The sequence below is a fragment of the Melitaea cinxia genome, chromosome 14 (genome assembly GCF_905220565.1).
Source record: "Melitaea cinxia chromosome 14, ilMelCinx1.1, whole genome shotgun sequence".
In the NCBI taxonomy this organism is placed as follows: Eukaryota; Metazoa; Arthropoda; class Insecta; order Lepidoptera; family Nymphalidae; genus Melitaea; species Melitaea cinxia.
Genome location: NC_059407.1, coordinates 4,495,164 through 4,520,183, shown reverse-complemented (window position 1 = coordinate 4,520,183; position 25,020 = coordinate 4,495,164). Strand labels below are relative to the sequence as shown.

General features: G+C 32.4%; 2 protein-coding genes across 2 annotated transcripts in view; one reads left to right on the top strand and one right to left on the bottom strand.

The window, feature by feature from the left end:
* LOC123659629 (GTP-binding protein Rhes) overlaps positions 1–9,611 on the top strand; it is a 37,904-nt gene extending 28,293 nt beyond the window's left edge. The window contains exons 3-4 of the mRNA XM_045594829.1: positions 7,136–7,316; positions 9,161–9,611. Coding sequence (XP_045450785.1) covers positions 7,136–7,316; positions 9,161–9,611 — 632 coding nt within the window. The remainder of the gene's footprint in view (positions 1–7,135; positions 7,317–9,160) is intronic.
* A 3,122-nt stretch (positions 9,612–12,733) lies between these two features.
* On the bottom strand, positions 12,734–14,176 carry LOC123659630. Its single transcript, XM_045594830.1, has 2 exons — positions 13,979–14,176; positions 12,734–13,477 (listed from the first exon to the last, which is right to left on the bottom strand). The coding sequence occupies exons 1-2, from the start codon at positions 14,112–14,114 to the stop codon at positions 12,810–12,812; spliced, it is 804 nt and encodes a 267-aa protein (XP_045450786.1). The 5' UTR covers positions 14,115–14,176; the 3' UTR covers positions 12,734–12,809.
* Positions 14,177–25,020: the final 10,844 nt, after the last annotated feature.

Here is a 25,020-nt window from a genome sequence, read left to right as displayed (position 1 = left end):
ATGTTCCTTAAGGAAGGTTTTATACTTAAAAAAAAAATACTATTAACTTTTGACAGAACGAAGTTTGTCCGGACAGCTAGTTTAGCTACAAAGTAAATTTAGTTTGAATTAAAAGTTTTCCGACGATACAAAATGATTAAATAATATGCGTTATCAATAAGAGCGAGATAACAACGCTTATGCTATTCGCTATCCCGCTCAATCATGATAACTTTATATTCTTTTCCTCCTCAGAGCAAAATCTTTTTGATTTATAGTAGTTTGTTAAGTCTTTTATTCAAGCACATTCTAAATTCGTGTTCGGCTTCACAACTACTTAAAACTTTTATCTCATTAGTGAAGAGTGCTTTTATATTTTGTAGCGATTTTCATTTGTTAAGATGAAAAGGATTTTCATTATGTGCTTTAAATTTTCTACTATCACACCAGAAATCCTTTTGAGAATATATTCCGTAATGATGAAAATTTATACGCGCTAATACTCAGTATATTTAATTATTAATTGTGAAAGTTCTTATTTTAATTTAATAGTCATATACATATATTCACGCAATTTTTAATGCCTATTACGTGAATAATTCAAACGGCAATAAGTTATATATAACTAAAAAATATATACTATACCTGAAGAAATTACATGGGTAAAAGGCCCAGAATAAAACGAAACTTGGTAAGTAGATAGCTGGAGGTCCAGAATAAAACTTAGGCTACTTCTTATATAGCTACTCCACCGGGATCGAAAAATACTCGCCTGAAAGCGCGAAGTACAGTTAGCAATCGCTAAATTTAAAAGTCACCATTCGTTTACCGCTTATAAATTTCAATGTCTTGAACTATGTCTTAAACTAAACTATCTTCTATGTTAAAAATTAATGCAATAAAGATAAGTATAAAAAGGTAAGTGCCATTTGGACAAACCCTAAGTCGCGAGTGACCGATACACTAAAAGCCGGTTTGTTTAGTTTTTCATGCAGTGTTTTTCTTTGTAATATACTTTAAGTCCTCTTTTAGTTAATCCATTTATATTTTTTAACAATCTTGTAAAACCATAAGTCTACTTTATTTCGTGGAGTTTCAGCTTTTATGCGAGCCTAATACATTCGTATTTGCATCGAATTATTAAATTATTTAATATTAATATTTGATGAGCTGTCACAGTTTTTCGTTCAATATCAATAAATACATACAGTCGAATGGACAAAACACTTCATTTGTGCGGTCAAGGCTTCAATCTGGGTTAGTACCATGATGATTTAAAATTTAACGATTTTCAAATTATTTTGTTTGTTTGTTGTTGATTTTCAAGTTGTGCAAGTGTGTGTTTCTAAATCGAATATAATGTAAGGTAATTTCAATAAAAATGTTTGGTATACACCTCCATGAATTTGGTGAATATAGTCGTCCATAACTTGCGAACAATTGCAACCAATCCAATAATTCCTTTTTTTTGGTCGTTATTGTTATATAATAAGAAAAAAGACGGTACGAAGTTCGCCTGGTTCGCTTGGAGCAGAGTTGTGGGTTAAGTTGCAACCCTAATAATTGATTCCTCCTGTCCAAAGCTAACACGTGGTTCAATAAGCCCCGAGACTAAGTACTAAAAAAAGGTCTTTTTTATAAAATTAATTTTTATTCATCAACATAGTCTCCTCCAAGAGCGATACAGTCCCTCCAACGCTTTTCTAACTTTTCTATCTCATGTGTGTAGAACGATTTGTCTTTGGCTTCAAAATAAGCCTCCGTTGCTGCGATAACTTCACTATTTGAGTCAAATTTCTTACCCTGAAGCATTTTTTTTATGACTGCAAACAGCCAGTAATCGCTGGGGGCCAAGTCTGGCGAATAAGGGGGATGAGGAAGCAATTCGAAGCCCAATTCGTTAATTTTGGCCATCGTTCTCACGGACTTGTGACAAGGCGCGTTGTCCTGGTGAAACACCACTTTCTTTTTGTTCATGTGAGGCCGTTTATCCGCAATTTCGTACTTCAATCGTTCCAATAAGCACATGTAATAGTCACTATTTATATTTTGCCCCTTTTCAAGGTAGTCGATGAAAAGTATTCCATGCGCATCCCAAAATATAGACGCCATAACCTTACCGGCCGATTTCTGAGTCTTTGGACGCTTCGGGCGGCTTTCACCAGCCGCTCTCCACTCCGCTGCCAGCCGATTGGATTCCGGAGTGAAATGGTATGTCCAGGTTTCATCCATTGTTACATACCGACGTAAAAAATCCTTTTTATTATGATTCATCAGCGCCAAACATCGCTCTGAATCATTGATACGTTGTTTCTTTTGATTAGTTGTAAGCAAACGCGGCACCCACTTAGAAAAAAGCTTTTTCATGGCCAAATTTTTATGTAAAATAGTGAAAACACTACCAGCTGAAATCTTCACTATCTCGGCTATCTCTCGCACTTTTACCTTCCGATCTTCCAATACGATTTTGAGGACTTGGTTAATATTTTGTTGAGTCACTGCTTCATTTGGACGACCTGAGCGTTCCCCATCATTGGTGTCTATGCGACCGCGTTTGAAGTCGGCATACCACCGACAAATGGTTGCTTTAGAGGGAGCTGATCCTGCATAACATTATATAGTGCATTATAAAATTAATGGAGCATGTAGAAAAAAAAAAAAAAAACCATAGTCGTAAGTGATTATTCTAGTTATTGTTATTTAATTTAATTCTAATAATTATTCTAATTATTATTATTATATAATTATATATATCTCTCACGGTCGGTTTTGGACTCACTACGAACATTGCAATGTTGAAAATAATACGCCTCAATACTTGAAAATTAAAATTTAAATAAAAAAAGGCATGGGCACTCAAGAGCCTATGGATGTTAAAATTTAAAAAAAAAAAAAAAAAAAAAAACATTTTATAAGCCATTGCTGTGCTTCAACGGTATTTTTTCCCATTAAAAAACAATGTTTTATCAACACGCGAAACTCGTTTTTTCCATTGTATCGAAATTACAACCGTAGCGTCACTTAAATGTTTCAAAATCAATAATTTAATTGTTCCATTTTTAAAAATTTGACACATATTCTTGTATTGATAGCCAGTACTTTTTAAAAATCAAAAGGGTTTTTAATATATGCGCCATTTCCAGGTTAGTCTCGGGACTTATTGAACGATCTAGTAAAAGTAATATATTTAAAGTTAGTTACAGAACAATATAATGACTTTTGAAAAAAAAATGTATTCACGGGTATGGAGTAATATTAAACTAGACCGAGATAATAGAAAACTTTTAATTGAAAACTGTATAATGATTACTGTATAACATCTACCTCTGCGCCCACATTACTTTACGTGTCTTAAGATTTAATATTAAAGCAATATTATTTAAAATTGCATTTAATTTTAATTAATTATTTTGTAACTTACATTAAATTTAAGCGTTTATCCTCACAAAAATCCTTGGAAAAAAAACCGTTTTAGTAAAAATGATATTATATATTATATATTAAGTTTGAATTTTATCTACAAATTTCATTGCGATTAAATCATGTGACATTTTCCAAATTTATATTTCGTGCAACATCTGAGGAGGTATTATCCTGTTAAGTGTCAAGGATTCGTAATTTGCAATTTTCGAAGCGGCGTTGTATCTAATTACGTACAATTTACATTAAGCTTTTAAATTTATTGCTGGGTTTCAATTAGCAATTAGGGTATCTGTTTGTGTATAGAAACAAATCTCTGTTTATTTGTAAATGTTTACTCTGAATTTTAAGCAAGGTATTTCTTTCTATTTATAAGCTGTATCCTAAGCTTAAGATTAAGTATGACCTTATTATTAATAAACCAACGTTATTTAGGTAATAACCTAATCGAGTATTGAACTTTTAAATTATAGTTAATTTATTTATATAACTCTGTTATTTTGTGATATGGCTAATTCAAATTAATAAAAGAAATTATTTAGAGCTTAGTAATGATACAAAAATAAAAATCCAACAAATCAGATCTTGTCGTTAGCTGAGGTAACCAAATTTGTTGATTATTATATCTATTTGCAATTTGATAATACAGGTTATAAAATTAATTACATAACGTAGATGTATGGACAGCACATTTATAAATATTTAATAAAAACACATTATAACAAGAATCTATTCAGCTATGATTGTATTCAGATATGATTTACTCTGACGTCACACGTTTATTATAAAGGTTTTCTTAGTATTTTTTAAAATAATATATGACTATATACGACTATACGTATATAAGTGCTAAAGTATCTAATAGCTTTAGACCACAGAGATAGACGACTTCAATTAACATCGACAAGTGTAGTACAATAGAGATTATCATGGATAACTCAAAAACCACTCGTAAGATCTTGCTCAAATTGAAAAAAAAATGATACCAGACGTCAAGCGCTAGTTTTGTAATAAAAAAAAAATCATCAAAACCGCTACCACCAGTAAAAAGCTATGATACCTCATACACATATAAAAAATAGACGAATTAAGAACTTAATTCTTTGAAGTCAGTTTAAAAACGATTTTTGTGTGATTAAATTTCAAATGGCATGTAAAATTGTACATATATTCAATTGTGTACTGTAGCGGAATTTCCTAATCAATATACTTATATTCCTGTATTTACAGGAGGCTTTACAATTCAAATTTAATTGTGTTTACTCGTAATTTGTATTTAGAAAAGAAGAGTAGATGATTTTTAGGATAATTTTTATAAATAAAATTTAGTCCAGTTAAATTTCAGTGATTAAAAATACTACTGAAACTTAACTGGAAACTCATGTGTGAGTTCACGCCATTTTTGGCGCGAACTTGTGGAGGTGATTCTTCTATTTTCACGTGTAATTAGTGTTAGAATGAAAAACGCCGAAATAAAAATAAAAAATATCTTAATTCAAATAGATTTTAAAAGCACCTTCGAATCTTCATTACACAAATTAAATTTTAATTATTTTTAATTTTAAATCTACAATCGGTTCAGAATGCAAATTCTAAAAAGAAGAATTGGCAAGAAACTCTTAAAAAGATATAAACTGAGTTTTTATATAAATTTGGTAATATCTTGCATGAAATACAGCGTCACTAAGTCCACACATCTTTATCATCTATGTAACCCGGCACCGAATAAAAGCTTTAGCTATTCATTTCTTTTTAATACAAACTTTAGATTTATTAATGTTGAGATTTCATCGATTAATTTTGGTAAAGTACAGACAAAGCGAAGGCATTAATAAAACGTCTTTTGAAGTGTCAAAAAACGCTTTGAGATGTTATCATCTCAAATACAATATTTTTTACGCGGCTGTAGCTGTAAAAATAGTGCTATTAAGAAAAAGTTCCACGGAAGCGAGAAACGTCGGAGCGGAGTATTTGCATGCAATCTTGTGTTACATTTGCCTTTATGGAGAAATTTAGTGCTTAGATAAGTTACATATTAGTTTGCAAGGTAGTTTACGACGAAGTGATTACACTTTGGTGGGAAACAATTCGCTTTAGTTAAGATGTTATTAAAGTCCCTATTACTATGTTTAAGGTTGTTAAATTGAAAGATGTTACATAGACGTGATGAGTACATTAATCAAAATATATGATATATATATATATATATATATATATATATATATATATATATATATATATATATATAAAAGATCATATCATATATATATATATATAAGATCATCCCGAGCAGAAATTTTTTCGTGTTCCTTAGAAGGACCGGACCGGGCATGCCTGATCTGGACCGGATAAGGTATGTAACGCAGAAGATTGGTCTGGACCTGCCGGTTTGGTCCGGTCCTTTTAAAAAACACAAATGTATATTCTTGAAAAAATTGTTTAACAAAAAAAAGCGAATTGATATTATAAATATGTTACTTAACATAATTATAATGATATTCATTTCCGTTTATTTTTTCCAATGTATTATTTATTTATGGGTTTACTTTAAATATTAATTATTTTTATTAATTTTCATTAATTAATTATTTATATTAATTAAATTTTATTTATTAACTTCTAATAGTTAACTACTTCCTATTACTGACGACTGCTCCACTATGTAAAAATGGACGCCCTGCTAGACTGTCCTGATAACTGTATATACCTATACTAAGTGCGCTTAAAAACATTAATAGCGCGATTCAGGCTCAGTTTGCGTAATTTCTTTCAGGCTATCCTGCTCTGGACCGGACCGGATCCTGATCCAGTATGCCTTACCATACTTGATTATATTTTACATCAGGCTGTCCTTATCTGGACCGGACCGGGTCCTGATCCAGTATGCCTTACCATACTTTATTATGTTTTACATCAGGCTATCCTTGTCTGGACCAGACCGGGTCCTGATAGAGCTTGCCTGATCTGGCATGCCTCATTCGGTCCAGATACATGATCTGGTTGAGCCTGACCTTTTTTCTAGTCGGATTCATCATCATCATCACTTTAGCCTAATACAGTCCACTGCTGGACATAGGCCAACACAAGTTGGCGCCAAAAATGGCGTGTACTGATGTGTTTTGCCCATAGTCACCACGCTGGGCAGGCGGTTTGGTGACCGCAGGGCTGGCTTTGTCGCACCGAAGACGCTGCTGCCCGTCTTCGGCCTGTGTATGTCAAAGCCAGCAGTTGGATGGGTATTCTGCCATCGGTCGGCTTTTTAAGTTTCAAGGTGGTAACTGTGTTATCCCTTAGTCGCCTCTTACGACACCCACGGGAAGAAAGGAGTGGTTATATTCTATAATGCCGTAACCACACAGCATACAATATATAAGATATAGTTAATATTATTTAATTTATTTATTCGGTTAGTCTCACTCTCAGAATACCAAACCGCACCACAAATAATCCAATGTTTTTTTTTAAAGATAAACTGTAAACAAAATATCCCAATGCTATTTTTTTTATTTATCTTTAATTTGTACATAGTATTAAATAAACATTATTATTTACTATGCTCTCTTTGATGTTTAAGAAAATTTACTTTAGAATAATTTGTAAAAGTAACAGATGTTATATATTTCACGGCTGAACAAAGGCCTTTTATTTAGGAAAAGGATCAAACATAAACCAAAATACTAAAAATAAAAACATAATTTCAAAGAGAAACTGTCTAATCCAATTTTTTTATAATTAGGTGATCTATTTGTTTTGGTCTTCGCGATGGACTGTCGCGAATCCTTCGAAGAGGTGATTCGACTGCGTGAGCAAATCTTGGAGACGAAGGCTAGTGCTAGCAGCGGGAGTAGTCGCGGCAGAAAGCAAGCTCCCAGGGTACCTATGGCCATAGCTGGAAATAAATGCGACAGGGAACTAAAGTAAGTTTTCAAATTATTACTTTTTATTCATAAGGCTTAAAGTAGTGTTGTAATTTATATGTTATTAACATATATTATTTGGCGCAACGGTCACAGCTATGGATTGTGCCTGTTGCGCTGGCGGTTGCGGGTTCGATCCCCGCACATGACAAACATTTATATTGGCCATTATATTGGATATCACAGGCTGAAGCGTAACATATATTATTATAATTTCAAATTAAATATATAACCCCAGAGTCTTAATCTTTGAACATTACATCACTAATCAAAGTTTTTTAAGTGTTTTGATTTCACATAGTGGTTGTTTTATGAATGCTTAAATACAAGCAGCAGGTTGTGGAAATTTTACAGCCATATGTGTTTTACTTAAATAAATAAATAAATAATCAATAACTTATCATTAATACTGTAGACCTTACGTTTGTAACGGTTAGACGCCGCGTTGGCGCAGCGGTCACAGCCATGGATTGTACCCGTTGTGCTGGCGGTTGCGGGTTCGATCCCCGCACATGACAAACATTTGTATTGGCCATACAGGTGTTTGCCGTGGTCTGGGTGTTTGTGCAGTCCTTGTGGGTCTCCCCACCGTGCCTCGGAGAGCACGTTAAGCCGTCAGTCCCGGTTGTTATCATATACACCTGATAGCGATCGTTACTCATAGTAGGAAATATATCCGCCAACCCACATTGGAGCAGCGTGGTGGATTAAGCTCTGATCCTTCTCCTACATGGGGAAAGAGGCCTATGCCCAACAGTGGGATATTACAGGCTGAAGCGCTTACGTTTGTAACATAGTGAAATTAGCTTGTGAAATTCTCAATGATATGATGAACATGAAAAGTAATGGAAACTTCCAAAAGGCATGATTGTCTTGTTCTTTCAATTCTGTTTTGTTAAAATAAAATAAAATAAAATTAGGCTACACATCTTGATTATTAAGTTATTTTTTTTAATAATAGCTTATTTACAAAAATATATTTCATTATTTTAATTACGTATTTGAAAACCGAAATCCTTTTAACCATTACAAAGTGGCGCAACGTTAATAACCGCACACGAGTATAACGATGGTAATAACGAAGTTGCCTTACGTATGGCAAGTTTAATGAATTTAGTTACACTTTTAATTTAATAGTTTTCAGTCGCTCGAGTCCCACTAGTATCACGAAAGTCCCGACAAAGATGGATAGCTGTAATTTATTACAAAGTACAATAGAGATGAGATGATCGATGAACTCGCTAAGGCCTCAATAAATTATGTGCTGTGACTTATAAATACGATTAGTTGCTTGTAATAGGGATGAGGGATTTAAGAGATTTCTTTTACCGTTAGACGTCACTCGATGTCAGGGTATCAAGCTCTAGAGTCCAATACACATTTCTAGAGTGATTCTAGAGGAAGGTTTATATGTATAATGTATGTTTAATATAGTAGAGGAATACTGATAGTTCTTGTAGCCGTGTGAAGTCGGGGCGGGTCGCTAGTGTCAATATAAGAGCCGAATCTCTCGGTACAAATGCTTAAAAGGAGACTTCAATCATTAGTCCAGTTGTAGGAAATATATAAGAACAAAAGTAGAAATGGCAGTCCTGCTGTTCTAACCAGTAGGACATCTTAGTTCGTAATATATTTCGTCTAATCTCTTATTCGTGGCGGCATTGAGTTATTTATTATTCAATTGAATATTTCCAATAAATTGCCATATTGGTCTGATAATGAATATAATATAAAGTATATACGTTAAAACATAATTTAAGACATAATTAAAATGATATATTTTTATTTTCAGATAATTCAGATTAATGCAAATAATCAGACAACGTGTTTTGTTTTATGTTCAGGACTGTACAACCAGAAGAGGCGACCGCTTACTGCGCGACACAGGACTCCGCCTGCGTGTTCGTCGAGACATCAGCTAAGAGGAATTTTCACGTCGATGACCTTTTTTATGAACTTTTCGTTGTAGCTAATTTACCATTAGAAATGGCACCCAACCATCATAAGCGCGTTAGTACCGCGTTCGGTAGTCCATGTACTCTACCACCAACTAGCAGTCAAAGTAATAGAAGTAAGAAATGCACTTTATCTATTAAGCGACGACTTTCCGACGCGTGCGGAGTCGTAGCCCCCAACGTTAGAAGACCCAGTATCAGAACCGATCTCATGATTATGAGAACGAAAACTTGTGCCAAAGGTGACGGAGACAGTGTCAGTGGAAGTCCGAAGCTCAACTTAAATAGGTTAGTAAGATCGAACACGCAGAACGATAAACGTTCATGCGCGATCCAGTGATAATAAAATATATGAATGTAGGGTATAGATGTCGAAAGGAATATGGACCGGTGCTATTTGAAGTCGGTTAAGGCGATCTGATGTACTTCTAGATCGATTCGTTTGATACGCCGACTATGAAATAACCCCATCATTAGAAGTAGTCACTTCTTGAAATTATTTTGGAAATCGTCGATCGGATTCCTCAAATGTCTCTTCTTCCGCATTGTTGGATCGAACATATTAAATACAAATCTTTTGAACTAAATACTGTCACTGTTGTTGTAAAAACGTTAATTAATCGTATTGCTTTGTTGTACTTAAAAGCAGTGTTTAAAATATAAAAGTATAATGAGATTAAAATACTACAGCTAAGCTAAAATTATACCTTTACGAGTATACCCGTCGCCTACAACTGTATGTGTGAGAACTTTATTACTTTTTATTATTTGTAAATCTTTTGAAGTTACTTACGTATATTCTGTTTGTTACAAAAATATGTTTGCTATAATTTGAGATTTAAATTTATTATAAATCATTGAAAAGGGACCAAAATTGTTCTCGCTTTTGTGTGGGGTGTAAGCTTCTTCTAAATAAACATAATCAAATTGCATTTAAGACATTGATAATCCTTTTTATTTAATTTTATTGTTAAATATAATATATTATAAATAATTGGTATATTGTTATTAAATTAATGTTGAGAGTAAAATAATATTATATAGAATTTCCCATTAATATCAATATATCGTGTCCTTTATATCGTGTTATAACTTAGCGTTCTACTGTGTATCTTTTGTGATCTTTACCTATACCTTCTTGTCCGTGCTAAAATAAATATGTTTTTAAAAAGTCAATTGTATTATTTAATTTACCGTTCAAACCGTCAAGCTTGATTGAATATATTTTTATCCGAATAGTAGCACAAGTTACTGACAGTATTTTAGTAGCTAAATATTTTACTCTATAAGTGGATGTTATACACCGAATTTCAATTAAAATAAATTATGTATCACGTAAATATTTTAGTGAAATCGTAAAATCATCGAAAAATGCAGTACAAAATTACAATTTCAAAGTTCAATTACAATATCCCTTTTTAAATGTAGTTTCAAAATGGCAATTTTTTTTTCAAAACGAGGTCGGCAAACAAGCGTACGCCATCTGATGAGTGGTTGCCGTAGCGTATAGACGACTGCAACACCAGAAGCATCGCAAGCGTGTTGAGCTACCTCAATTCTGTCCAGAAGCTCTGGCCACCTTACTCACAGGAACACAACAGTACTTGAGACCAATATTATTTAGTTTAATTTTCTGTAAGGTTAAGGCACTTTCCCAGAAATAGCTTATTGGCTCCCCCTATAACTAATAAATTATACGGCGTTAAAATATAGAATTTGTATGTGTGAAAGGTAAACAAAAGATTTTTAAACATACATATATGAGATAAATGAAATAAAACCGTGCAAATGAAAACCTCAATTATGAGTCATAATTTTTACAATTATATAAAATGGATAAAAATATTTGAAAATATGTGGTGTCATGGGACACCAGGTAGGAACGAACTTCCTTCGGATAGTATAGAAGCAACACAAATTAAAAAAAATGTTGAATTTTATATATATTTTCAAGTTCTTGATTTTTTTTTTTAATTTTGTTGATTGGTTTTTAATTAAGTACATACAAGTATTTAGGAAATTTAGTATTTTAGAAAATAACAAATACCGTAAAATAAAATAATTCAAACTATTAAGTGAAATAAAAAAAAAACGTGTGTATTTATTTTTGTCGACAGTATAAAATTACATATATATTTAAAAAAAAAAGTTTACTAGTAATATTTTAGTTTTACAAACGTCATACTATACAGTCGTGTGACTGATATTACGTCACTTCCGTTATATATTTTTCTTACGGTTTTAGTATCACTTTTTTTCAGTTCGGTCGCCCAGCCAAATGTCAAGCCTGCCGTAAGGAAGTTCGTTACAAAAATTAAACAGCCTTAATAATATTAATGATATATGATAATATTTCTACATCCAGTAAGATGAAATCTTATCCACTAACTAACAAGTAATTTCTTTGTTGTTTATCATACAATGTATTTCAGTAAGTGAATTAATTGTAGATCTTTTGAGAAATAAAGCTCTTAAACCGTATAACAATTTATCAATTTTGAAATTTAAACGAAAAAGAGATATTTAAAGCGACCGAGCAATTTAGAACTGTCAAAGATAAATCACAAAATTCTAATATAAATCGACGCATTTCAAATGAATAAAAAAGAGAGAAATGGAACTGACAAGTTAATCTTATTTTAGGATTTTAGACAAAATACATTAAAAACCTTTTAAGGGGCTTTATGGTTCAATAAATAAGACTAGAGATAAATGAGGTTCAATAAATAGACGGCTTTAGGATTTGTATCTGCATTTACAAGGGGCTTTTTTGGCATGTATGCAATTAGATATTAAATAACATAACAGACGTATAAAAAGATAAAAATAGACCCATTAAACATAGATTAAGCGATAACTATATAACGTAAAATAAATTTTCCAAGTTTCAACTTTTATGATATTAAAAGTAAGCTCTAGACGAACCTAACCATATTTATAATTTATCTGTATGAGTCTGTCAATGAACTTTTCCTAAACGGCTATATTGATGACAAATTTTTAAATTAATTTGGCATGACTTTGATTAACAACTGTTAGAGTTAAATAATTAATTTGCAATCTTTACTTTTTCTAGTTTAATGCATAACAAATGATATGTATAAATATATATATTTACAACATACACACACGGTCGTCTGTTCCTAAAGTAAGCAACTTAATGCTTGTGTTATAGCTAACCGCCGTAAAAATGTAGCTATAGCAGCCGACTGGTATAGCTACATTTTTTTTTTCGATAAACATACATATAAATAATACTTATACATAAAAATATATATATTACACCCAGACTCGGGGTAGAAATCGAACCCACAACACCCGGAGTAGAAAGCAGGATATAAATATAAAGTAAGTTTTTCTTTATTATTATGATGATATACTTAAACAAACTGTTCTTATTTTAATTAACTAATATCTGGGCAAGGATTTGGTTGAAAAAAAAAACCTTTTTTTTTTTAAATAAAAAAAACGAAGTAACCATAATTTTCTTTGTATATGACTTAACATTATTACAATTACGATACGTATTTGGCGTCAATCATGATTTATTATCAAGATTCTTTAACAATAAGTTGATTAGCCGCTTTTGTAAACGGTTTGACTCGTTTGTAGACGGCGCGTGTTGTGTTATTTTGTCATAATTTGTTTTTATATCGTCTATTAACATCATCACTTTGATTTTAAACATTCTTGATTGCTCTTCCGTCATAGTTTCAAATTCAGGTAGAAGACTCATGAGGAAGTACCTCATCGATTCTGAGCTTGATCTTGGAGGATCAGGTATGGGGTTAAAGATTTGTTCTTCGCTTATTTTAATTTCCTGTTGTTCTGATCTCCTTGCTTTACGATTTGGGATCGTATCATTTCGTTTCCTCTTACGGACTGGCGAACTTGGTTGAGATAATAGTGGATCAAGTTGTATCTCTTCATCGGTTACTTCCGGGTTGATTGTATCAACTATTGTCTGTGCGTCGTCTTCAGATTTTACTGCACAAATTAGAATGTCCGCATCTTTTCGACTATTTCTTACAGCTCCAGGACTGTGAATGTCTTCTTTATAATCGAAATTATTAAGTGGTTTCATAAACGGCAAGATGAAATGTAGATAAGGGGCTAAATAGTAAGGCTTCTTCGTTTTTTCACTAGGTTTTAGTGATCTCAGAAGAGAACTACGTATATTCCGCCATTTTTCTTTGCATTCAGTGACTGAAAAAAGAAAAAATATATTATTTAGAATGATAAAACAAGTTTTGATAAATTGAATGATTTTAATATGTGCCGATTAGATATGACATATTTACAGATGTATATCCCTACTAAGTATATAAGTATAAAATAATATATTATAGTTTTTTACTATTGCGTGATATGTTCACGTGACCCGAACACTATAATTTAAGAACAATATCGCGTGGTTACAAAATGAAAACTTCAGTTTAATTTATTACATTCATGTACTACATGTACTATTACGTTTTCATTAATCAGTCTTTTAAAAATACATTATTTTCCATCACAAAACAATAATTTAAATATAATTATCAACTCATTTCAAATTGAAATCTTTTAACAGAACTCAATTTAGATTCATTAGGTATCATCTCAATAACGAATGCTGTAAGTCCATAATCGCCTGGCTATCATAGAATGCAATCTAGCGCCTTAATTGATAATACCGTATGAATGCAATGCCGTTTGATTACCTACCTGTTAAATCTGTACTTTTAGAAACTCGCGTCCACGCTTCCTCGGCTAAATCTTTACGATTATACTCCGGTAGATAGTTGTTGTAAAGGCAGTCGTACTTTTCTATTTCTTGTACGAGGCGGATTTCCGACGCCATGTTGATTACGTCATGCGGCGCGACACGGTTAAGGCGCGCGGTTGGCACGCAACGTGCGGGGCGACTATTGACCGTGCCGCCGTCGTGCCGCACCCTCCCCGCGCCGCATCTGGGCCGCGTCTCAGTCGATTACCGTTCGTTTACCGAGCACAGCCGAGGAATCGAGAACGAGCCGAACGTATGAGGTCGGTAGTTCGTTGACACTGTCAAGGTGAATATGATTCAATTGCGCATTTAATATTATGAACCCCCAATTTTACAATGAGATTTACATTTCAGAAGGAATTTGATTTGTATATAAATATAATATTTATATTTATTTCGATTCGTTTAATGAGTAGTTGAGTACTTAACAATTCTAAAATAAGTATTAGTCAACAAATAGAATGTATCTCACATATGTATCCATTTAAAGTATTTTATATCTGTTTACTTACGTTTTAGGAGCTATAATCCTAAAAAAAAGTCTAAAGTAGTAGGGTAACATTTTATTTCCTTGAGCCTGACCCTAATGAAATACGGACAAACACATTTTATTTACACGATCGAATATTGCTTTCGACGTAAACATTTTACTCTTCCACGCGCTTGTCCGCACTGATGTAACATTTTTAGTTGGACAAGTATGTAGTAGATATACACTTTCCATACTATTGACATTTTATTTATAATCACGTTATGGTTTTAATTTTTCGATGAAATTTGCGATGTACTGGTGGGAGAAAAATCGGTATAGTCAGATATTATAATATCTAAGCTCATTTTTTTTTAGGGTTCCGTACCCAAAGGGTAAAACAAGACCCTATTACCAAGACTCCGCTGTCCGTCCGTCCGTCTGTTTGTCACCAAGTTGTATCTCCTGAACCGTGATAGTTAGTTTAAATTTTCACAGATGATGTATTTCTGTTGCTGCTATAACAAAAAATACTAAAAAACATAATAAAATAAATATTTAATGGGGCTACCGTACAACAAAGAAATATTTTGTTCGTTTTTGCTCGATATTGATAGCGGCAACAGGTAGACGTTTGAAATATTCACAAAATATTTAGTTAGGTATATATAGTTTTTTATAGATAGTACAAAACCCTTCGTGCGCGAGTTCGACTCGCTTGGTGGTTTTTTTTTTCTATTTTCATCCAAGCAGGGCTCGGTCAGCCATTCATCAGATATTGTACAAATAGTATCACGTCATTACGGCAATGCGCTACGATTACTGATAAAATACAGATAATGGTTATAATTATTTAGTTTATTATGATAAGTATCTTATGCATGTTTTTTTATGTTAAACTTTGAAACTGCAACTATAATTAGTCAGTGTGTTGTTGTGTTGGAAATGTTTTATAGTCAATAATCTTTCGTAAACAGCGTATATATCGTCTTTTTAAAAGTATGAGCTACGAGTAAGTGCTGTGTGTAATGTATTAAGCAAAGTTAACCAAACGCAAGATAATATATATAACTGTCCTTAAGTTTTAGAAATACACTTTTCAATATTATAATATTTTTTAACTTCCTTGCGCACGCTTGACTTGGGAGTAAGCTGGTCAATGCGTGACGAGAGCGTTACAAAGTTAAAATAGAAAAATAAAACCAGTATAAAATTTAAATTAGAAGAAATGAAATCCATAATCTATCGTAATTTTATTTTTATTTTACTACAATTAATAAACACAAAATATAGAATGTTCAATTATTGATATTTGTTACAATGATTATTATCATTCAGAAATAATTATCACTAAAATAAGGGTACAAAAACAGATGGACGTTCTGGTGTAGTGGTTTTGTTCTTTGTTTTAACGAAAAGGCAACCAGGTAACAAAATGTAGATACCTAGTCAAATTTAATAATAATTAGGCAAGTTACTGCGACAGCTGCGTGCTGTATTTGTGAGAAATGGTCGAGCTGTTAGGCCGTTAAGCAACTCTAGAGGCTGAAAAAAGGCACTTTTGTATTTTTAGTCTCAGTATAAAATAAATCAAGAAAACAAATGTAAAAAAAAGTAGAATGAAAAGAAGTTAACACAATTATTTAAAAAAAAATTGTTCTCTAAAAAAGCGTCCTTCGAGAATATTTTGTGTACGAAACTGACTGAAACAAGTCTAAACACATGACCACGTCATAGTAAATATATTATGTATACCTTAGTCCCCTAAAGTACCGACCTTCAGTACGGTTATAATAAAGGGCTTGCGCCTACCTCCTACCTGGCGCCCCTATCCTCCTGCCTACCAGAAATACTTTTTATGTTTTTGTGGAGCATTTTTTTCAAACTTTAGTATTATATTTCTAATATGTTAATATGTATAGGAAAAATAGTAAAAAATTCCTAGGTTCAGAAAATAAGTTTTTCATTATGTCCTTTGTATAGGACAAAGTGACGTTATTACTATGTGATTTATGTAGGACATTAAATAGTTTAGGGTATTTATCGTTATATAAATTGGGTTTGAAGCTAAAAGCAACAAATATATTTTATATTTTATGTTAAATTTATTATAAAATTTAAAAAAGAAACGAACATAAAACGTTTTTCTTAACAAAACTATCAAAATTAAACATTTTTTTTATAACTCATCAAAAATCAACACTTAATTAACAATATCAACGTTATTTACTAATCAGTTATATCAGTATAAACAAGGAACATAATTAATCAATGTAGTTTACAAAAAGCATATAATCTAGACTACTATCTGGTGGAAATCGGAATAACAATTTCATTTTCAATTTCTTTTTAAACTTCACTCTTTTTGCAAAAACCGGTGTTTTTTTAGCACTTCCACTTTTCCTACAACGCGATTGTTTGTGCCATACTCGGGTAAGTGTGCAGCAGATTTCGTACGGTTTTCTTTTGAAGGTATGGGTTTTATAAGAATCTTACGCTTTTTATGTTTCGGTTAAAGGTCTTCATATTCTTCACCTCCATCTACATCATCACTTCCTTCTTCATTATCTGTAATAAGTTTTGTGCCCAAATTAAGTTTATACTCGCGCTACTGCACAATAGGTTTTCGTGCAGTTCCTTTTTCTGCTTCGATAACTTTGTATTCCAGCCATGCGTTTACTACTCGAATATAACTCGAATTGTCCATTTTTTTGTTCGATTGCGCGATGGGCAGACGGAGAGCATGCGGTCAGTAAGATCTACTCCGCCCATATTCTGATTGTACGTTTTAATAACTTCAGGTCTTCTGCCTTTCTCATACTGTTTGTTTTTTTTTTTTTTGGACCATCGCTCACATTCATCAAGGTTTTGATCACAGTAACAAGTGGACATCATCAAAACTGGTTTATTGTCCAACCATATTGTAATAGCGAGTTTTTTCCTTGCTTCCTCTTTCTTTTTTTCGAAACATTTTTTCTTCTGTTAAAATGCAACTCCCGGGAACTCTATTTTTCATTATTGTGCCCGTGCCGTGGAATTCTTTCCTCAATAGTTCATCACATAATTTTGTGGAAGTAAAAAATCGGTCAAAGAACAACAAATGCCCGGGAAGATTACTTCAGGATCATAAACACACTTCATACGTTATCTTATTAAAAAAATTCGTTTCTTGTCATAGCAACTACAACGATGGAAATTTTTCATTTTTCTGACCAGTACATATCAATTTGAGAATACTGTAATGCTGACATAATTATATTCTTTATTACACTTTAAAAAAAATATTTATATAAAATACATACATATTATATGTATAATATGTATGTATTTTATACATATTATGTGTATACAATACACAGTAAAAGTAAACATTAATGACAAAATATTTACAGATTATTTTGAGCGAGGAAATGTTGATTCAGCTTTTTTTAAAGGTATAGATAGAAGGACTAAGTTGGATATATTTTAGGAAGTTTGTTCCAGAGCGATGCACCATATACCGAAAAAGAGTGCAAGCGGAACCTGTTGTTGCTCTTCGGTACGTCGAGCATCGTAGTGATGCAAGACCGCCTAGAACGTGAGGGAGAAGGGAGAATTTGGAAACGAGAACGTACCTACGTTCTCGTTTCCAAATTCTCCCTTTGTTAAACTCCATTTGTTAATTATATAGAGCGTATAGAAATGTAATAATAATAATAATAAAACAACTATTAACGTCGCCAACATGATGAAATTTAAATTATTTATATCCAAAAAGGGACTGATGATGATGTTTTTGAAATCATATAGATGGCGCTGCTTTTAAATTGTCTTGATACTACTTATATTCATTTAATTATGTTTATCAGCCTAAGTTACTTATATTGCGTAATTTTTATAGTGTGAAGCTAGCTAATGGCATGGTAATTAACATGATAACAACAACATTCAAATATGCGTCGTTAGATTACACGTTGTTATAGAATGCGTTGAAGAAATAAAGGTTCACTGCTCGTTCCCCGTAAGTGATAGCGTGATAATATATAGCCTATATGTTGACCCGACTTCTTAATAATATTCGTGCCAAATTTGAAGTAAACCCATGCAGTACTTTTTGTATTTATCCCGGACATACCTACAGACAAACAGACAAAAATTCATTTTTGGCTTCGGTATCGATTGTAGATCACACCCCAAGTATTCTTTTAAAAAACTATTCAATATATCGTTTTGACATTCCTACCATTTTATTATATGTATAGATTGTAGGAAAAAATTCAACTCTCAGTAGTATTGCACACATTTATATAACAAGCTACGCAGACGATGTCGCAAGTATCAGCTAGTTTTCATTAAAATGTGATTAACTAATTAGGAATTATATTATTACTTGAATTTCTACCAATTTCGCTATTTATTTGGCGGAAGTAATAAAATAGCTTCAACCCTGCAACCCTTCGCCACATCTGCGACAAATAAAATGATTAATTTATTCTTAAGCCTTGTTCGTTTTGAGGCCTGTAATATTTGAAGTATAAATATACTGTGAGATGAAATTGTATTATAACCTTGGCTATAACAGTAATGTCTTTCTTGTATTCTGACAAAATTAAAAAAATAAAAACATAGTTTAATAAAATTTACATCTTTTTAGATATGAATATTTTATGGGATACCGTCTAAGAGAAAAATCAAAATATTTTCAATTGACAGATGACTATCCAATATTTAAAAATAAAATGCCATTAAAATAATCAATCAATCAGAAAATAAAATTAATAGATACATATGTATAAAAAAAGGATGGACCGAAATTTTTGTTTTTTTTAATACAATGATAGACTTGCGTTTGACCACTATTTCACCTGACGATAAGTGAAAATGCGGTCTAAGATGGAGCATGCTTACCTAGAAGTAACCTATTCACTCGCGACTTAAAGATCCCCAGGTTATTGTTTTCCGGAAACACAGACGGTAGTAGAGAGTTCCATTCTTTGGCGGTACGGATCAAGAATGTACTAGCGAATCGCTTAGTTTAAAATGTTTGAAATGTCGGCTTCGGTTTTAGATACTAGAATATTTAATAAATTATAGTCATCATAACTTGGAAACCACCTTGGAACTTAAGAAGCCGACCGATGGCGGGATAACCATCCAACTGCTGGCTTTGAAATACACAGGCCGAAGACGGGCAGCAGCGTCTTCGGTGCGACAAAGCCAGTACTGCGGTCACCAACCCGCCTGCCCAGCGTGGTGACTATGGGCAAAACACATGAGTTCACGTTATTTTTGGCGTGAACTTGTGTAGGCCTATGTCCAGCAGTGGACTGTATAGGCTGTAATGATGATGATGATCATAAATTTAACTGTGTAATTTCTCCTAACTTCTTTATTTTCATCTTTTATAAATAAAAACACATCTTTAAAGTATATGTACGCGTATATCTGTTATACTACTTAATCAAATTGAACAATTCCTTTTGCATTCGTTATGATCATGAAAACATTGGTATAAAAGGAAATTTTGAAATTCGACGTACATATTTACAAAAAAAAAAAAAAAAATGATGGTGGTATGGATTTTGCCAAGTCATCTATTTTATAATAATTTGCAATGACATTGTCAATTTGTCGTCCTTAAAATATTGAAATTGTAGTTTCTAATTTAAGTGTACTATAATTTTTGAAATGACACATAAATATCTTGTAGTCAAATTCAAGCAGTTACTGTAATATAAATCCTACAGTCTAGGTTGAAGGAAGTTTTTTGTTTGTCACGTGCAAAAGTTGTCTCGCGCCCGCTGTGAAAACAATGACTGTAAATTGAATTATCGTTTGAACTGTTTGCGAAAGCGGGAAATATTTGATATTGGTTGGTTGATGTGAGATGGTGAGTCTGAAAGTGGAACTTTACATATCATAATAGAGTTAAAAAGTATAAAATAACAAAGAAAAAGTTAACTTTTTTATATAATTAGGTCGGCAAATAAGCGTACGGCTCACATGATGGTAAGCGATTACCGTAGCTTATAGATTTCTGCAACACCAGAAGTATTGCAAGCGTATTACCGAACCTATTAACCTCCCCCCAGGAGCTCTGGTCACCTTACTCATCAACAGGAACACAATACTGCTTGAAAGATGATAATTATAACATAATATATATATATTTATGGAGCTGATAATTATCATTATCAGCTCCATAAATATATATATTATGTAGCATTTGTTTATGTAGTATATATGTATATATTTATTTGTATATATGTATGTGTATGTATATTGTGTGTATATGTATGTGTATATGTATATTTACTTCTATTAATATCGTACTGCTTGTTAACTATATGCCAATTCTTTATCAACTGTTTGTACACTTCCCTACCGCTTCTCTTTTTCTTCGCTATGTCCTATGCCCAAAGGTTGTCTGGAAGAAATCGCTCTTAGCGATAAGACCGCCTTTGTACATCTTTCTTTTCATGTATCACTTTTGTTGTAATGTTTCTTTGTGGTGTACAATAAAGAGTATTTATTATTATTATTTATTATAAAGCAGTATTATTTAGCTGTGTTCTTCTGTAAGTTCTAGGTACTATCCCAGTTGGGCTGCTCCATATTTTGAGCAGGAACTTTCCAGCTTTGCCCAACCTCAGTGAAAATTGATTGAACTAAAAGAAACTTTGCTATTAAATTTAAAATAAAGATATTAAGTTTATTAAATTTTTAAATAAGGCATTATTTCATGTGTTTTGCTATACTACGCATTTTTGAGAAATAGTCCGATAAGGTTCACATTATAGAACATTTTCCTACATATTTAATTGTATAATTCACAAGAATAACGGAAAAAGCATTTTTAGTATATTTAGTATCTTTGTAAAGGAAATCTTAAACCTGAATTTATATCATAATGAGTGATGTGCATTTGCGGCGCTGTGGTGGAAAAGTCATTCCAGTAACTCTGTCAGTTGTAGAGATTAAAGCTTGAATTGACTGAATACGTGCCCTATTAGGCACGAGACGGATAATATAGGCAACGTCAATTTCATCATATTTTGTCACCAAACGGCTTAGACTAGATTTTGTTCAGTTTTAGGAACACAGTGATATACTTCATCGGAGAGAGGAAATAAGATTTTGATTTTATTAAGAATTTACATATCCACTACACGAAGTACATGTAATCACAGTTTAAGACAGCATTTTGATGTTCGTTATTCGAAAAGTTTGGTTTTAATTAATCAATTCGCGTAAGAAAATTCGTTTGTTCTTAATATTAGTAATACGACTAGGTAATGCTAATAAGTTATTATTAAAGAAAGCTAGGTTTATAATGAGTTTTTCATTTGATAAATTTTTAATAATACTTTGGTTGCCCAGAGGTCGAAATTCAACCACAATTTAAATTTTAAATTAAAAACAACCAAAAAAAAAATTAAAATAAAGAACCTTTTTTAAAAAATTTCAATTTGACTACAGACTTTGACAATCAACAAAAGAGTATAATTATGCGTGTGTGCGTCAAATATATGGTATTGTGTGTAATTTTTTTTATTGGTTTAATATACTTTTTATACATAATTAGAAAAAAATATGAACATTCTACACTCCTTCTCTATATAAACTATTAGCTGTGCCCACGACGTCATTTTTAGGTTATATTAGTCGTCTAATAATTTTTAATGATATGTTATTGTAATTATTAAGATGTTTCATAAAGTTATTAACAGCTTGTGATTTATTTTTCTGAATATTTATAAGTTTAATATTAGGTTGGTTAAAATATACCAGTTGTTAATTTTTTAACATATTACGACATGTGACATTCTCTGATGAAAATAAACTACTTCCTGTTTCAAATTGAAACTAAAATTTTACTGAAGAGTAGGCGGAGGTAGTGGTGGCGTACTACTAGCTTTCGATAGAATAATTGATAGCCGTTACGTGATCGTTTTATTTAAGAACAACGTTTTGATTATCGGAATAAGTTATACTTATTTAATTTTTTTCTCTTTACTTTTTCAAAATATTGTTTATTTAACTTATTTAATTAAGCTGGAGAAAAATTATTTAAAAAAATTCTAGTCAAAGGAAATATAAATTTTTATCAATAGTCAAAACTAAAACTGCAAAATGTATAACAATTTTTAAATGTTATAACAGTTATGTCTTTCAGCCTGTTTGTTACGGTTGTGTATTTACGGTCAGGTACGGTAAAAAAACGAGTGTGCTTTAGACCACTGAAGTACAACTTCTTTAGCTATAGGCCTGCACAAAAGGCCTTCACTGTCTTAGATATACGAAACGTAACCGGCTATGAGAAAAAGAAAGAAAGAAAGAAAATGTCGGCTCGCACCTCTCTCTTGCTCCGGTCGTCTTGCGCGATCACACTTTTCGTAATACCCTCGTCACGTATTCACCAGCTTACTTCCCAAGACAAACGTGCGTAAAGAAGCTGTACTTCAAAAAATGTAATAAATAAGCACATACAGTTCACCCAAGGTCCTCCAATATTAAATATCTTGTATGATGCCTTTACAACGACATACTTCTGTATGGCTTGGATAAAAATTTATCACGCAAGGTGTAAGCGAATCTGCGACCGCTAGCACAACATCCGGTTACTGCGACCATTGCACCAAATCGGTATCACATGAATGAATGTGGACGGTATCAGATTGAATGTGGACTCAATGAAAAAAGGATTCTAATAAAAGAGGCTGTAAGAGATTAGAGAGGGAAAAACGAAGCTTAGAAATGAAATATGCGAAAAAGATAAAATTCTACGCGTGCAAAGTTACGCGTAGATTTTAGTATAAAAAGAATATTAGGACAAGCAGCTAGTATTAAAAATAATCAATTTTCAACCTAAATAGCTTTTCACTCAGTTTAATCAAGGAAACGCAAATAAGGTTTTCGTGAGGCTTCCCAAGTATATTTCGATGTGAATGTTACTGTTATCATTACAGTTATCTTAATTTATTCGTATGCTAACGTGAGTTTTGGGTACGTGATTCTTCTGAACGAAATGAGAAAATAAAATATACCTATGTATTTGCACTTTTAACTTAGAGCTACAAAAAATATTTTTTCTTCGAAGCCACTACTACTTCCTTTTTCCTTTAAGGATTTAGAAGATTTATTTTTGTGTTAGGTAAATGTTTGTTGAGGCAACTGTGATTAGCTTTTAATTTATTTTTCTAATCTTAGACGTTTTAAAAACAAAACCTAAATAATAATACCTTTCAAGGTTTAAATAATTTTATCCAAATTCATTTATTAACAAAAGTTCCGCGCAGCTTTGCTCAGCCTTTTAGATTAATCATGCTGTAATGATAAGTAGTTAAGTTTGCTATTTTTTTAAAGCAGACTGTCTAATATGACAGTTAACAAACTGTCCAATATCTAACCATTACATACTATAAAACAAAGTCGTTCCTCGCTGTTGCGTAGTTTAGCTGTAAGTTAAAACTACGCAACGGATTTCGATGCGGTTTTTTTTTAGTAAATAGAGTGATTCCAGAGAAAGGTTTATATGTATAATACATGCATAATATAATAGAAAAACACTGATAGTTTTTGCAACCGTGCGAAGCCGGGGCAGGTCGCTAGTATACATATAATGTAACACGTGACTTAAAGAAATAAACAAACGAATACAGAAATAGACCGAACTTATTCTAAAATAAAAGCGTGAACTGAATTCACAAGAAAGTCAAAAACAGGTAACAACTAAAAAACTTTAAAATCACAATACTTAACAAACGTAATTAGGAGCTTGGAAACAAAAAAATGTCAGTTACGTTCGTAAGAGTCATAGTACAGTCATCACAGAACTGGGTTAAGACTCTTGTACAGTTTCCACAGCGTTGGTCTCGGATAATGATGAAATTTGGTCAGTTTTACCCGGTTATGATGTCGAAACGGACGAAGGGACACCATGCTTATGTTTATTTTTTATTATAGAAAAATCGTTTATTACACAGGATTCTTGACGTAATTAATGCATAAATAAGAATATTACTGTAAATGTTCGAAGCGTGATGTATTAACTACGCTAGGCTACAGTCTGTAATATTCTCAGATCAGAGCTTAATCCAACACGTTGCTCCAATAGGGGTTTGCGGATATATTCCTACTATGAGTAATGATCGTTATTATGTGTATATGATAACAACTGGGACCGGCAGCTTAACGTGCTCTCCGAAGCACGGTGGCGAGACTGACAAGGACTTACAATCAAATCGGTAATAATTATGTGCAAAAACACAAATATCCACTCTGAGCGGTAATAAACCTGCGACCGTCGGTGTGGTGTCGGCACATGCACCATTACACCAGAGCAGTCGTCGAATGGGTCATCGGTCGTCACTGTTGAGATGTATTAGCTACAATACTATTACTAAAATACAACAAGGTAAAATTTCGGCGGATGTCGAATGGGTCATCGGTCGTCACTGTTGAGATGTATTAGCTACAATACTATTACTAAAATACAACAAGGTAAAATTTCGGCGGATGTCGAATGGGTCA

Excerpts from the sequence above, each read along its gene's own strand:
- LOC123659630 (XM_045594830.1), bottom strand. The coding sequence starts at position 14,114 with ATGGCGTCGGAAATCCGCCTCGTACAAGAAATAGAAAAGTACGACTGC. Across the intron at positions 13,478-13,978 it reads TAAAAGTACAGATTTAACAG|TCACTGAATGCAAAGAAAAA; the intron begins GTAGGTAATCAA and ends TTCTTTTTTCAG.